The 12232-nt window shown below is 47.3% G+C and overlaps 1 protein-coding gene across 7 annotated transcripts in view; it reads left to right on the top strand.

Annotated features, from left to right (window-relative positions):
- PPP6R3 (protein phosphatase 6 regulatory subunit 3) overlaps positions 1-10903 on the top strand; it is a 94343-nt gene extending 83440 nt beyond the window's left edge. For 4 of the 7 annotated variants that reach the window (XM_044919469.1, XM_021685587.2, XM_021685586.1 and 1 more), the window contains 3 exons: positions 611-761; positions 5025-5144; positions 8689-10903. In XM_044919469.1, coding sequence (XP_044775404.1) covers positions 611-761; positions 5025-5144; positions 8689-8740 — 323 coding nt within the window. In that variant the 3' untranslated portion in view covers positions 8741-10903. Of the gene's footprint in view, positions 1-610; positions 762-4738; positions 4757-5024; positions 5145-5805; positions 5948-8688 lie in introns of those variants that run through there. The other 3 variants (XM_044919467.1, XM_044919468.1, XM_021685588.1) reach the window with 3 other exon arrangements.
- The last annotated feature ends 1329 nt before the right edge of the window (positions 10904-12232 follow it).

Raw genomic sequence — 12232 nt, 5'->3', positions numbered from 1 at the left:
TAGTAGCCTGAATAAACTGTAACATCAGGGGACGCCTGGGTGGCTCAGTCGGTTAAGCATCTGCCTTCGGCTCAGGTCATGATCCCAGGGTCCTGGGATCGAGTCCCGCATCGGGCTCCCTGCTCAGCGGGGAGCCTGCTTCTCCCTCTGCCTGCCACTCTCCCTGCTTGTGCTCTCTCCCTCTCCCTCTCTCTCTGACAAATAAATAAATAAAATCTTAAAAAAAAAACACACACAAAAAAACTATAACCTCAATACTTGTGGGGTGAAACGGGCGGAGGCTAGAATATATCCAGCTGCCTCCTGTGCCCTCGGCTGTGGACTGGAACACCCCCGGAATGGTAAGGCTGGCTGGGAGAAGTTGGGGGTGTGGGTAGACACTGAACTGGGAAGGCTGGAGGGGCCCGCTGGTCCTGTGCTGAAAAAAGCCTATGGAATGGCTTTTTTAAGAAGGCTGCCCATCAAGAAATGGCCTAGGCAACAGCCAGCAAACCATCTTTCTTTTTCAAGCAGTAGATGGAACATCAGGTGGATGGGTCCCCACAGAAGGTTGGGGAGACTTCTTGTTGGTTTTGGTATGTGTGACCATCCACTGTGTGTTCTGTTTCAGCACCAGCCAGTGTAGCCATGGAAGCCAGCTCTGACGGAGAGGAGGATGCAGAAAGTACAGACAAGGTAACTGAGACAGTGATGAATGGCGGCATGAAGGAAACTCTCAGCCTCACTGTAGATGCCAAGACAGAAACCGCAGTCTTCAAAAGGTAACCAGGGCCAGATCCTGCTGGCAGCTTCAGGTTGTTGGGGGGGGTGGGGAGCACCTCAAGTGTTAACATCTTTGATTTGATTCAGATGTGGGTTCAGGCATTAGCCTGACATCATCTTAGCGCCTCTGTTCAACCCCATGAGTCTGAATGAAGACAGGGAGAGTTTGGGGTCCCTGAGTGCCCTTCCCCTCTCTTTCTAGTACTCAGAAGATTGTAGATTAAGTCTAGTGGGTTCAAAATACAGGAGAATAAAAAATGGACACATCTGTAGCCGAGTAGAAACTGGCCCATCAAAACCAAAGGGTCAGTGCCCTGCACACAGTCTTCTCCAGACGTAATGCAGTCAGTAGAAATCAGCAGCAGAATGATAGCTTGAACCGTCTGTTTGGAAATTAACCTCACTTCTAAATTCATGGATCAAAAAAGGAATCCTACAGGAAACTAGGAGCACGACCCTGAAAGAACAGCAACAGGCACTCCTGGCGGAGCTGGGGCTGTGGCGGGGTTGGCGCTCGAGGCTGCATCTCCGTACTCGGCAGAGCCCTGCAGAGCAGAAGGGGTACGTCCCACCTCGTGGTGAGGTCCCTGCAAAACACAGCACAAAAGGGGAGCACGGATTCCCCATGGGGGCGCATATGCACGAGACTCCAAAGTTAAAAGCTAGCAAATCGAGTCCAACAGGGTGTTCTGAGTCAGGATGGAGGATGTGTCCGGTGCAGGTGAGGATAGGGTGACCAGGTAAAGTGTTCTGGGGTGATTCACAGACCTGTAAGGATAAAAACCATTGGGACCTTAGGTAGATGGAGAGGAATATTTGATGAAAATTAAAGCCATTCATGATTTTTTGGCCGTCGAGAAAGTAGCTCCTTGAAACTGCTAAAGGTGTGTTCTGAAAATCTATAGCAGACTTGGTTCTTACAGTGAAGCATGCGAAATATTCCCTCCAAGACACAACCCGGACAGTGAGGCGGGCCTGCAGTCACTCTGCTCTTCAGCACTGGGCTGGCAGTCTTAGCCAGTGCTGCATAAATTAAAAAAAAGGTATAAAGATTTGAAAGACTAAAATGGTTCTTGCTTGTTTGTAGATTATTACTTTCTACACAAAAAAATTCCAAACAGATCCATGAACAGGTATTCAAATTACCAGGGAAGTTTAGCCATTGCATCCTTTAAACCGATATGAGATGTGCTAGATGCGCCCCCTTTTAAATTAAAATGTTAAACCTTGTCTGTAAGATTGAAAGTCATAATAAAGACCTAAATAAGTAGAGAGATATGCCATGTTTGTTAATGAGAAGATATCTTTGGGATTTTTAACAAATTAACGTAGAAAATGAATGTGTTTCTAATCAAAATCCCATTGGAGCTTTTCATGGAGATTAAGAGGCTGATGGTGATATTCATAAAGCGGACCAAAGAACTGGAAATAACCAGGGTCATTTTGAAGAAGGGAGGGAGGGAGGCATCACCAGGTGAGAGCTCCTAATGGGCATGCTGTGCAGGTAGACCCCACGCTTACAGGAACTTGGTGCATGCCAGAATGGTGTTAAAGTCGGTGAGGAAAGAATGGACTGAGAAGTAGTGATTACCCATGTCACGGAAAAAATAAAATTAAATCTGCCTCAACATAAATACAAAAGGCAAAACTACAACTTTGAGAAGAAAACATGAGAGCATCTCTTTATAATTTGGCGGTTACAGGGTTTTTTAACCATAAAAAAGCCAAACCGTAAAGGAAAAGGTTGATGAATTTTCTTTATTTAATTTCTGGTATTCTAAATGATAAAATGAAAAGACCCGCCATTACCTGCAAAGGAAGATTCAGGAGCAGGATGTAGGGAAAAAACCTAATATCAAGAAGAAAAAGACAAGCTAATAATAAGATTTAAATGGACAAAGGACACACACAAGCCATTATCTGTGGTGGAAAACAGAGCAAACCAGCTCTAGAGCAGGCCAGCTTTACAAGTAAATAGGATGCGCTGGTTGCAGTAATGATTCGATGCTGTTTCATGCACATTCGTCTGCTCATTCCTACCTCAGTTGTTGCAGAACATAGAAAAAGTGCAAAACCTGCTGGATCTTTTTATGAGGCCATGAAATCTTAATGCCAAACCAGATAAGGATGATTACAGAAAACGATCAGCTCATATCACTTAAAAGCAAACTAAATGCAGAAATCCTATAGAAAATATTTGCTAACCGAGCACAATAGCATATCAAAAATAATTCGTAATGGTAAGTTGGGGTTTTCCCCGGACCATCAGGAAAAGTGTCATTTATGATATGTTAACAGAGGGGGAATTCATTTGAGATTTTTGAAGACTCTTTTGATAAAGTTCCATACCCATATATGATTAAAACTGAGCAAAACAGAGGCACCGGGGTGGCTCCATCAGTTAAGCGTCCAATTCTTGGTTTCGACTCAGGTCATTCTCTCTCTCAAATAAAAATGAAATCTTAAACACACGCAAAGCTGAGCAAAACAGGAACAGAAATGAATTTCCTTAACTTGGCAGAAGTTAAATACCAAAATACTAAAGCAGAACACACTTACTGAGGAAGTTGCAGATGCTGTCACTTTCAGGTGAGGAACAAATAAGGCTGTCCGTTGTCACTGGCACGGTATAGATGATAGTCCTGGACAGTGTTCTGAGGAAAGAAAAACAGTATAGGTAAAGATCAGACAGGCAGTGATAATAACGATCACCTACCACCGCGTCAGTAGCAAACTTCTGCAGCTAACAAGAGTTCAGCGAAGCTGCTGGGTAACAGATCCATTTTAAACATCAGTAGCTTTTCTCTGCATCGGTAATAAGCAACTAGGATGTATAATGAAAGGCAAAATACCAGTCATAAAGTATATCAAACTTTAAGGTAATTCCTAAACAATTAAACCCACATATCTGGAGAGAAAACCTGAAAGTGCCAATAAAAGCTCACACGGAGGCCGTCTCGGGGGTAGTGCCGCGCTGTGCAGAGGGTCGTTGTGAGGAGCAGGGGGAGTTGGGAGGCTCACCCCGTAGGGCACTGTGCCATCAACACCGGAAACATGGGTCTTCCAAACTGTGCTGAGTTAGAGACAAATACAATGAGGTGTGCAATTCAGAGCCCTTTCTATGCCTCCAAAGTGCAGATATGTAATGACTATACACATTTTCTAAGAATGAAAGTAACATGTAGGAAGCACATCAGGAGAGTTGCTTTTGTGGGGAGGGAGTGGAGAATGGGGATAAAGAGGAGTAAGGAACCAGGTGACTTGGGTTGTCAACAGATCTTTAGACTTTAGTTCACTTTCCTCCTTATAAATTGCCTAGACCCATCTGAAAGCCACCCAAGAAATGATCCTAAAGTTAGGTTTTTCGTAAGCAAATCCAGGACAGGACTCCGCTCTGAGAATGATGGCCCTTCCCAGAGGGAATCTCCAGCTGCCCTTTAGCTGATTCTAGTGCTGCCTTGATTGTGTCAGAATGGGAGGTCCAGACAGGATCGCTAACAGTCTACTTTTACAGCCCACAATCAACAATCAAAAGCGCTTGCTACTTGTCTTTCTCCGCCAGGAGCCATCAGAGGGGGAGATGACCCTTCCTATATTTTGCTTGCCCCCTTAGGATCCGCTCTCACCTGTTCTGGCCACCGTTCTTGGCTCTGTCTTCCTTCACAGTGTCTGTATTTCTCATGCACTGTCAGAGAGCTCCGTCCTGGTGCAGGCCCCTGGTACCCTGCCCCTGGGACAGGAGCAGCAAGTTGACAGGGGTCTCTCCTGCTGACTGTTGAATGCTGGGCTGGGCCCTGAGAGCAAAATGCCTTAACTGAAGACTCATTCCTTCAAACAGGTTCATTTGACACCTCCACCGAGTCTGCAGTTCTGCTTATGTGCAGTCGTGGACATAGTACCCCCCACATTCCTCATTTATAGGAGTATTCTGAAACTCTTGTACATTTCTTTTTCTGTTTTGCACACTTGGCTTCAGAGTGTTGAAATCCTATCGGTATGTACAGTAATGCGGGCCATTCTTTATCAGACACCAGCTGCATTACATTGTCCCTCCTTTGGTTCCCTCTCGTGTGTGATCCTTGCCTTTCGTGATTTCCCAGTCACCATCTGTGGTCCCTGTGGCCCCTCCCCTGAGCATGCTTGGCCCCAGGGCTTTACTCCATGGCCGCCATGACTTCCAGGGTCATTTGCATGTGCCTTCATCCTCTGCCGGTGCCGCCACCTGGGATGTCTAATGCTGCCTGTCCTCCTCTTTACTGCAGTGAGGAAGGAAAACTGTCTACCTCTCAAGATGCTGCTTGTAAAGATGTCGAGGAGAGCCCTGAGACAGCAGAGGCAAAGTCTGCGGGCCCCCGGCCCCCCAGCAGTAGCCCAGAGCAGAGGTAACTCCCCACTTCCTCAGATCTGCCCAGGCCCTACTCTGGCTGTGGCTCTTGTCTTCGCGGAAGCTGGGAGGGAAGTTGGCATCCGGGGTGGGATGGAGCGCTCCTTACAGGTGTCCTCGGGCATTCAGGGACTTCCTCGGCACAGGAGCATTTTCCCAGGCCACGTCTAGGCAGGGTGCCTGAGCCGAGAACTCAGAACAGTTTACCTCCTTACCCCAAAATCCAAAAACTGACTGGCTTTTGGAGATTCAGTAACCTCACTGGCTCTTTAAGAAATTACTCAGAATGGAAGGGAAGGCTCTTCGATGCTGGCGTGCCTCCCCCCTACACACTTTTTTTATTTTTGAGGAGGTGCTAAGTTGAGGCTGATGTTGAGCCCCTCTGGGATTGGGGTCCCTAGGCTGTGGTAGCCAAGTTCCCACGGGCTCCACGAGGTCACCAGGCGCCAGCAACACCTGGCACCCCTTTTCCCATAATCGTGCACGTGTGACACATGGGGAGAGCCTTCCTGGAGACCCTTTTATAAATGTAGTTACATATTCTTAACTGTTGGATGATTCCCTGTATGGTTTTGTGTGTGCAAAATATTTGTCTTGATTAAGTGTGAAAATCCCACTGCCAGAGCGGAGTGATTTGGAATGTGATGTTTTCTTTCTAGTCACCTATTGCTTAGACTGAGCCAGTGGTCTGAAGGGATAGGCCAAGCCAAAGCCTCAGCCGCCGAGGGCCGGCGCCCCGGCCCGTACGCACGGCCTCGCAGGTAGAGCAAGGGCGGCCTCCGATTGCTGCAGAGCACGCGCCAGAAGATGAGGATTTGCCCTTGGACCACAAGGAACTTTGCTCAGCACTTCCCAGAGTTAACTTTTTTGTTATATATATCTAAATTTGTACATTCCTTCCATAAGGAATAAAGTAACCTTTAAAGCCATTTCAGAGAAGTTGTACTTTCCCCCTCACCAGACCCCCACCCCCAAAATGTCACTTTAGAGGTGACATAACCAGTGGGAACCAGCAGGGGGCGCTCTCTGTTCACTGGTTGGCAAACCTCTTTAGTGGGGCAAACCCTGCTTTTGTTTCTCTCATGGGAATTATAGCCAGCATGAGGGGTTTGCTTCTATGATTAAAAAAAAAGCCTTGGCGTATAAAACAACTTAATTATAAGAACTATTTGAGCATGTTGGCTCTAGGGAAGGCTTTGGGAGGAGGAGGCATGGTGACCCTCCAGCATTGAGGGATCCGGCCCCAGGCATGCTTCGAAGTGTTCTGGGCAAGTCACCTTTTTTGCCTGGGGTTTTCAGTGGATGTTTTTTCAAAGGTATTTTGTAGGATCTTATTCCTAGTCCATTATGTCATCTCCCTGATTTCTACCTACAGATTTCCTTTATATTGAGAACTGCTTGAAGGCAGGACAGTCCAGGTCTATTCCAATCTGGAGTTGCTTCAGGACTCTCTTTGTTTCTCAGACATAAATGATACAGGAGGCTCTGGGATCATTTCCTTGGCTCTCTGGAGGGCAGAATTCCTTGCTTTGGGGGAACCCACTTGCTCTTCTACCCGCCTAGAGACGTCTGGTGTGAAGAGCCCTGCCTCTCAATCTGCCAGACTGAGGTGGTGAGGGGGAACACTGGGGAGGGCCAGTGGGCAAAGAGGAGGGCATCCCTTGTGTCCACACGTTCATCCATCTGTCCTTCATCCAACACATGGAAGTGTGGCAGCCAGTGGTCTAGGCCGGGGTGGGGGAAGCAGTTGCATAAAAGACCCCCAGATGATAGAGGGACATGTAGAAAGAGGTGCTGCTGAAGAATCGGGACAGCTGCACGGGAGATCAGGAGTCCCATTTAGATGGGGCGGTGGAGGAAGGCCGCTCAGAAGGTGACATTGAGCTGCTGTGATGGCAGGGAGAAGGTAAGTGGTCCAGCGCATCCCATCTGTGTCCTAAGGGCGAAGTACGGGAGGTAGGGAGAGCCATTGGGACTTGCCAGATGCCCTCTTCCCCACATGGTTCCTGTCACAACCAGGTTGTCATGAGCCCTGGGGTTGACAGATGCACACCACTGCCCTGAACTGCCTGCATGGCCACGGAATTGAACGTTTAGCTACTGTGGATCGAGCACGTGCGATACCTGTGCTGGCCAGTGTGCCAGGCACTCGGCACCCGTCACGTACGCACCCACCTTCAGTGGGGATTGTTGTCCCCTTTCACAGGGGAGGAGCTGATCTGGAGAGGGGAGAAAGTGCACTTGAGACCCAGCAGCTTGTGAGTGGTGATAGTGGGATCTGTACCCGGTGTGTCTGCTGCCAGAACCCCAGTCCCCCTGCCTCTCAGACACTGAGTGTTACCAGAGTGCTTGCTCTTGGAGCCAGCTTCCTGGCTCTCTGTCAAAGTTGGCGGGTGTCTGAAGCCTTGGGCTCGTGAGTTGCGAGCTGATCCAGAAGCACCCTGTGTGCTTCCCAGTGCCTCTCTAAGCACCCTTTCCCAAGCCGGCTTTGTAAATTCTGGAAAACGCCGCCAAGACTCTACTGTCCTGTGTTGAAGCAGGAAGGTCGAATTTGTGTATCTGCCACCATACTGTTCATCTAGCATTCCCTCTTCTCTTTCGAGAGGGAAGGGAGGGCACACGTGGGGGTGGAGGGAGAGGGGGAGAGAATCTTTTTTTTTTTTTTTTTTAAAGATTTTATTTATTTATTTGACAGCGAGAGACACAGCGAGAGAGGAAACAGAAGCAGGGGGAGCTGGAGAGGGAGAAGCAGGCTTCCTGCCGAGCAGGGAGCCCGATGCAGGGCTCGATCACAGGACTCTGGGATCATGACCTGAGCCGAAGGCAGACGCTTAACAACTGAGCCACCCAGGCACCCCGGGAAAGAGAATCTTAAGCTGGCTCCTGCCGGGGCTCAATCTCACGACCCTGAGATCATGACCTGGCCAAAACCAAGAGTCAGAGGCTTAACCGACTGAGCCCCCCCCCAGCCGCCCCTAGCATTCTCTCTTCTGTGCTCCCAACTTCAGCCCTAACACTTGCCTGGCGGGAGCACATTTGTTAAAGTGCACACCTGGTTTCAAGAGTTGGTCTTGTTTACAAGCCTTTTTTTTTTTTTTTTTTTCCTCTTTCAGTAGAAGAATCCTGCTTTTCAAGTGAAATTTTATGTGGATTCCAATATATGGAACAAATAAAAAGCTGTTTGAAGGAGGAAATGAGCATGTGGCTCGTGACGGGTCTGGGAGCAACAGTAAAAACCACTGCCCTAGTCTCCGCCTGTGCTTCTAAGAAGCTGAGGTGGGATGGTTTCTTGGAGCTCGGCTCTGCTGCAGCCCTTGCTAAATGCCTGTTGGCCACGGCTAAGGTGAAGCTTAGAACCTGTTGGATTTCCTGGAGTTTTCCATAAATGGGTTTGTGAAGCATTCCCTGAAGTAGCTCCTAAGTGTCGGGCTTCATGTTAGATGTTGCATAACAGTATAAAAATTAACGTCCCCGCCCTCGGGGAGCTAAACCACGTTTGTTTCTGCTTTAAGTGCCTCAGATGTGTGTCTCTTCCTCCGCAGGACTGACCAGCCAAGCCTGCCAGGCGACACATCCGTCAACGGCCCCGTATGATGAGTGACCCCTGCTTGCTGCTGACTGAGGACCGCAGGCCGCCACCGCTCGGGGCCTCTGGAGACTTCACCTGGAGCCCGCCAGGCCGTCACTGCTGCACTCACTCTGCAAAGGATCAGGACCAGCAACCTTTATATTCTAGATTCTAAGACATTGTACAGAGAAATCCAGAAGTGTAAAAATATTGCACATTGACAAATACCAAGAATTTTTGCGTATGTTTATATTGTATTGTTCTAAATAATGGGTAGCCTGTGAAATAAGATCGTGCCACCCATGTAATAATAGTAGTAATGCTATAGTTAAAATGGCTGTAAGAATAGTTTTATAAAAGTGAATACACAGATCTATTGTATTTGAAACATAACTATTTGACAATTATTAGTGTGACCAAAGTATTAGGCAGTTTTCATACATTTTTCACCTTGTACAAAATTCTGAATTCATTTCTCTTCCAGGCTGGCAAGGAGTTGTAGGGTTGAAATGCCCTCTTAAGTGTTATTTTGGTTGTTCTAACTTACAAACGTGATTTTGAATAAGAAATATTTGGTGTTCTTTTTATAACCAGGTTTTGATTGGTAACTGTTTTCTGTATTGTTTTAAACGGATCAAAAAATGTAAGTCTATTGGTAGAGATTAAGTATTTATTGCTACAACTTAGTTGATAAATTGATGTTACTGTAAAGCCATATGTTCTGTTGAAGTCTCGTTTGCTTGAAATGGTTCCTCCTACAGGTGAGACACTAGACTGTTTGGGGTGTACGTGGCTTGTGGTTTGAGTTACTTTGTTTCTCGTTTTTGTTTTTTTTGTTTGTTTGTTTTGGTAGTTCCTCTGCCTTTTAACCCATTCACCCAAATTTACCTTGTTAACAAGCATCACCAGTGACCATTTCTGAGCAGTTTGCATATTTAACAAACCTAAACTGTATCAGGCAGGCCAGTGGAAGAGTGCTCGCGCTGCAGGTGGATCAGAGCGCGTTCGTTTTGCAGGCTAGTGTTTCCAGCTAGAAATCAGAACCTGGCACCTACGCATTGGGATTGTTCTCCTGTACCTTGTGAGGTTTCCACGCATAAATTCTAAGCCAGTGTGTTTTTTTTAGAACTGGTTTGTGTATATATATATAGTGATTATGGATACTAATTCAATGTAATTTATAATTTTCTATGTCAATATAAAAGTACATCACAGCCTTCTCAAACAGCTGAAGCAATATATCGTATATTGCCATATCGTCTGGGGAAAGGGTTAAATTTCTTCACCTTGCACTTTTAGATGCAGATCAGGTTTTCATTTCTGTAATAGAAAACTGTTCACGTATTTTTACATCATTTGTTTGTCCTGACCAGTATTTAAAACCAAAAGGATATTCTGAATAATGGCCAACGATTTTTTTAGAACTAGCATCCCAAGCAGCGTGCCTAAACATTACATTGCATATGGAAATAAAAGAATCAAATGTTTAATGCCTTATTTCTCATTTACTTTTCCATTGTAAATGGTGTCGAAATCCTGTGTGGGGCTTCCCGCGGCAGACCCAGCACTCGAGGCCAGTGGAGTCAGCGGCACGCCCTGGGACGGACGGCAGGTGCCCCACTTGGCCTTTGCGCACCTCCTCAGGAACCTTTGTTGTGAGCTCCTCAGAAGAGACTGTCCTCGTGCGTTGTCCTCTGGAACCCAGCGCCGCCAGAGGACAGGGCTCCTTTCACGTGTCTCAAGGATGCGGACTCCGTGACACAGGGCCTTGGGGACCGCTGACGGCTAGCATGCTCTTATCCTGCCCGGTGGAGAGTCTCGCTGGCCACCGTCGGGGCTTGGCTCCAGGGCTGCCACGCCGCTGCCTCCATGCAGTTTGGATTTGGTTGGCTTCTCCATCCCACCCAAGGTAACACAGCATCTTGTGTCACCCCCCTACTGCTGACATCCGAGCACTTGAGGTTTTTCTTTGGAGTAGTGTTTTGTTTAGCTCATCTTACGTGGCAGGGAAAGGACACGAGGATGGAAAGAAGAAAGTCTGTTGCGGGTGCCAGCCCAAGGGCCAGGAGTAAAAGTACACTCTCATTTAGCCTCTACTTTAGTTTCTGTGTATTGGCCATACTGAATTGCGAGACTAATCGATGTCTACAATACAGTACCTGTATTAAAAATAACTACAACTAAAATAAAGCCTGATTCCTTGTTTCTAGAAATCTTCTCTTGTACCTTGCTTGGGCTTTAATCAGACAAGGTGTGTGGGGGCACCATTGATCCTTTTTTTTTTTTTTTAACTTTTTAATTTTTTATTTAAACTCAATTTCATTAACATAGTGTATTATTAGTTTCAGAAGTAGAGGTCAGTGATTCATCAGCATACGACACCCAGTGCTCATTACATCAAGTGCCCTCCTTACTGCCCGTGACCCAGTTACCCCAGCCCCCCACCCACCTCCCCTCCAGCAACGCTGTTTGTTTCCTAGAGTTAAGAGTCTCTTACGGTTTGTCTGATTTTGTCTTATTTTTCCTTCTCTTCCCCTTTGTTCCTCTGTTTTCTTTCTTAGATTCCACGTATGAGTGAAATCATCTGATACTGGTCTTTCTCTGACTGACTTATTTCGCTTAGCATAATCTTCTCCTCTAGTTCTTAGGTGTCATTGTGCGCGCGCGTGTGTGTGTGTACACACCACTTCTTTATCCATTCATCTGTCGATGGACATCTGGGCTCTTTCCACAGTTTGGCTGTTGTAGACATTGCTGCTACAGCACATTGATTTCTAGGGATCAGGGCTTCCTGATACAAGCTCTCAGGCTGTCTACCAGATCCCGAGTTCAGGGTATGCCGTCCCTGGGTCAGGGACTTGTCGTGCCCACAGCTGTCATCCGAGCACCCGGAACCGTCCGTGTCCGACACACAGGTGCTCCTCTCGAGAACTGCCACTAGCTCTTGTCTTCCGATGGTTTATCTGCTCCTCGAGCTTCTCACCTGCTCCGTGGTTGCGCTTCTCCAATCTGCATTTCTTGGCCTCCGGCCCTACCAGTAACTCTTGGGTGGTAGGATTTCTCAGGTGTTCCAGAATGGTGTTTCACATATGGCGCTGCTTCACAGCTGCTCAGTTTTTGCGCTCCTTCCACCTGTTCACATCAACAAGTGTAGCTCCTGCTCCCCAGAGCCCGCCGGTCACCGGGGCCCTCTGTGCTGGTCCAGGCACCTGCCTGCACACCGGGCTCTGCAGCCCTCTCACTGGACGACCGAGAGCAGGGCTCCGGGGCCAGGGGCTCATGGTCACGTCCCACTTCACCCTCTCATGGGGGCTAACTTCTCTTTGTCTCAGCCGTTTTTCCTGCCACATGGGACTTGATAGGAACAAATGTACAAGCCTAATAGTAGATAGAATAGTTCTTGCCTGTGGTAAGTGCTTAATAAATGTTAGTGTTAACCCTTCGCTCACTTCTCAGCCCCATAATGTCACAGGCTAACCTTTCTAATCCTGGCTTTGAGCCTGCTGTTTTACTTAGAA

Source organism: Neomonachus schauinslandi, chromosome 11, assembly GCF_002201575.2.
Source record: "Neomonachus schauinslandi chromosome 11, ASM220157v2, whole genome shotgun sequence".
Lineage (NCBI taxonomy): Eukaryota > Metazoa > Chordata > Mammalia > Carnivora > Phocidae > Neomonachus > Neomonachus schauinslandi.
Note: the sequence above shows the minus strand (reverse complement) of the source record. Positions and strands in the feature narration are given on the sequence as shown.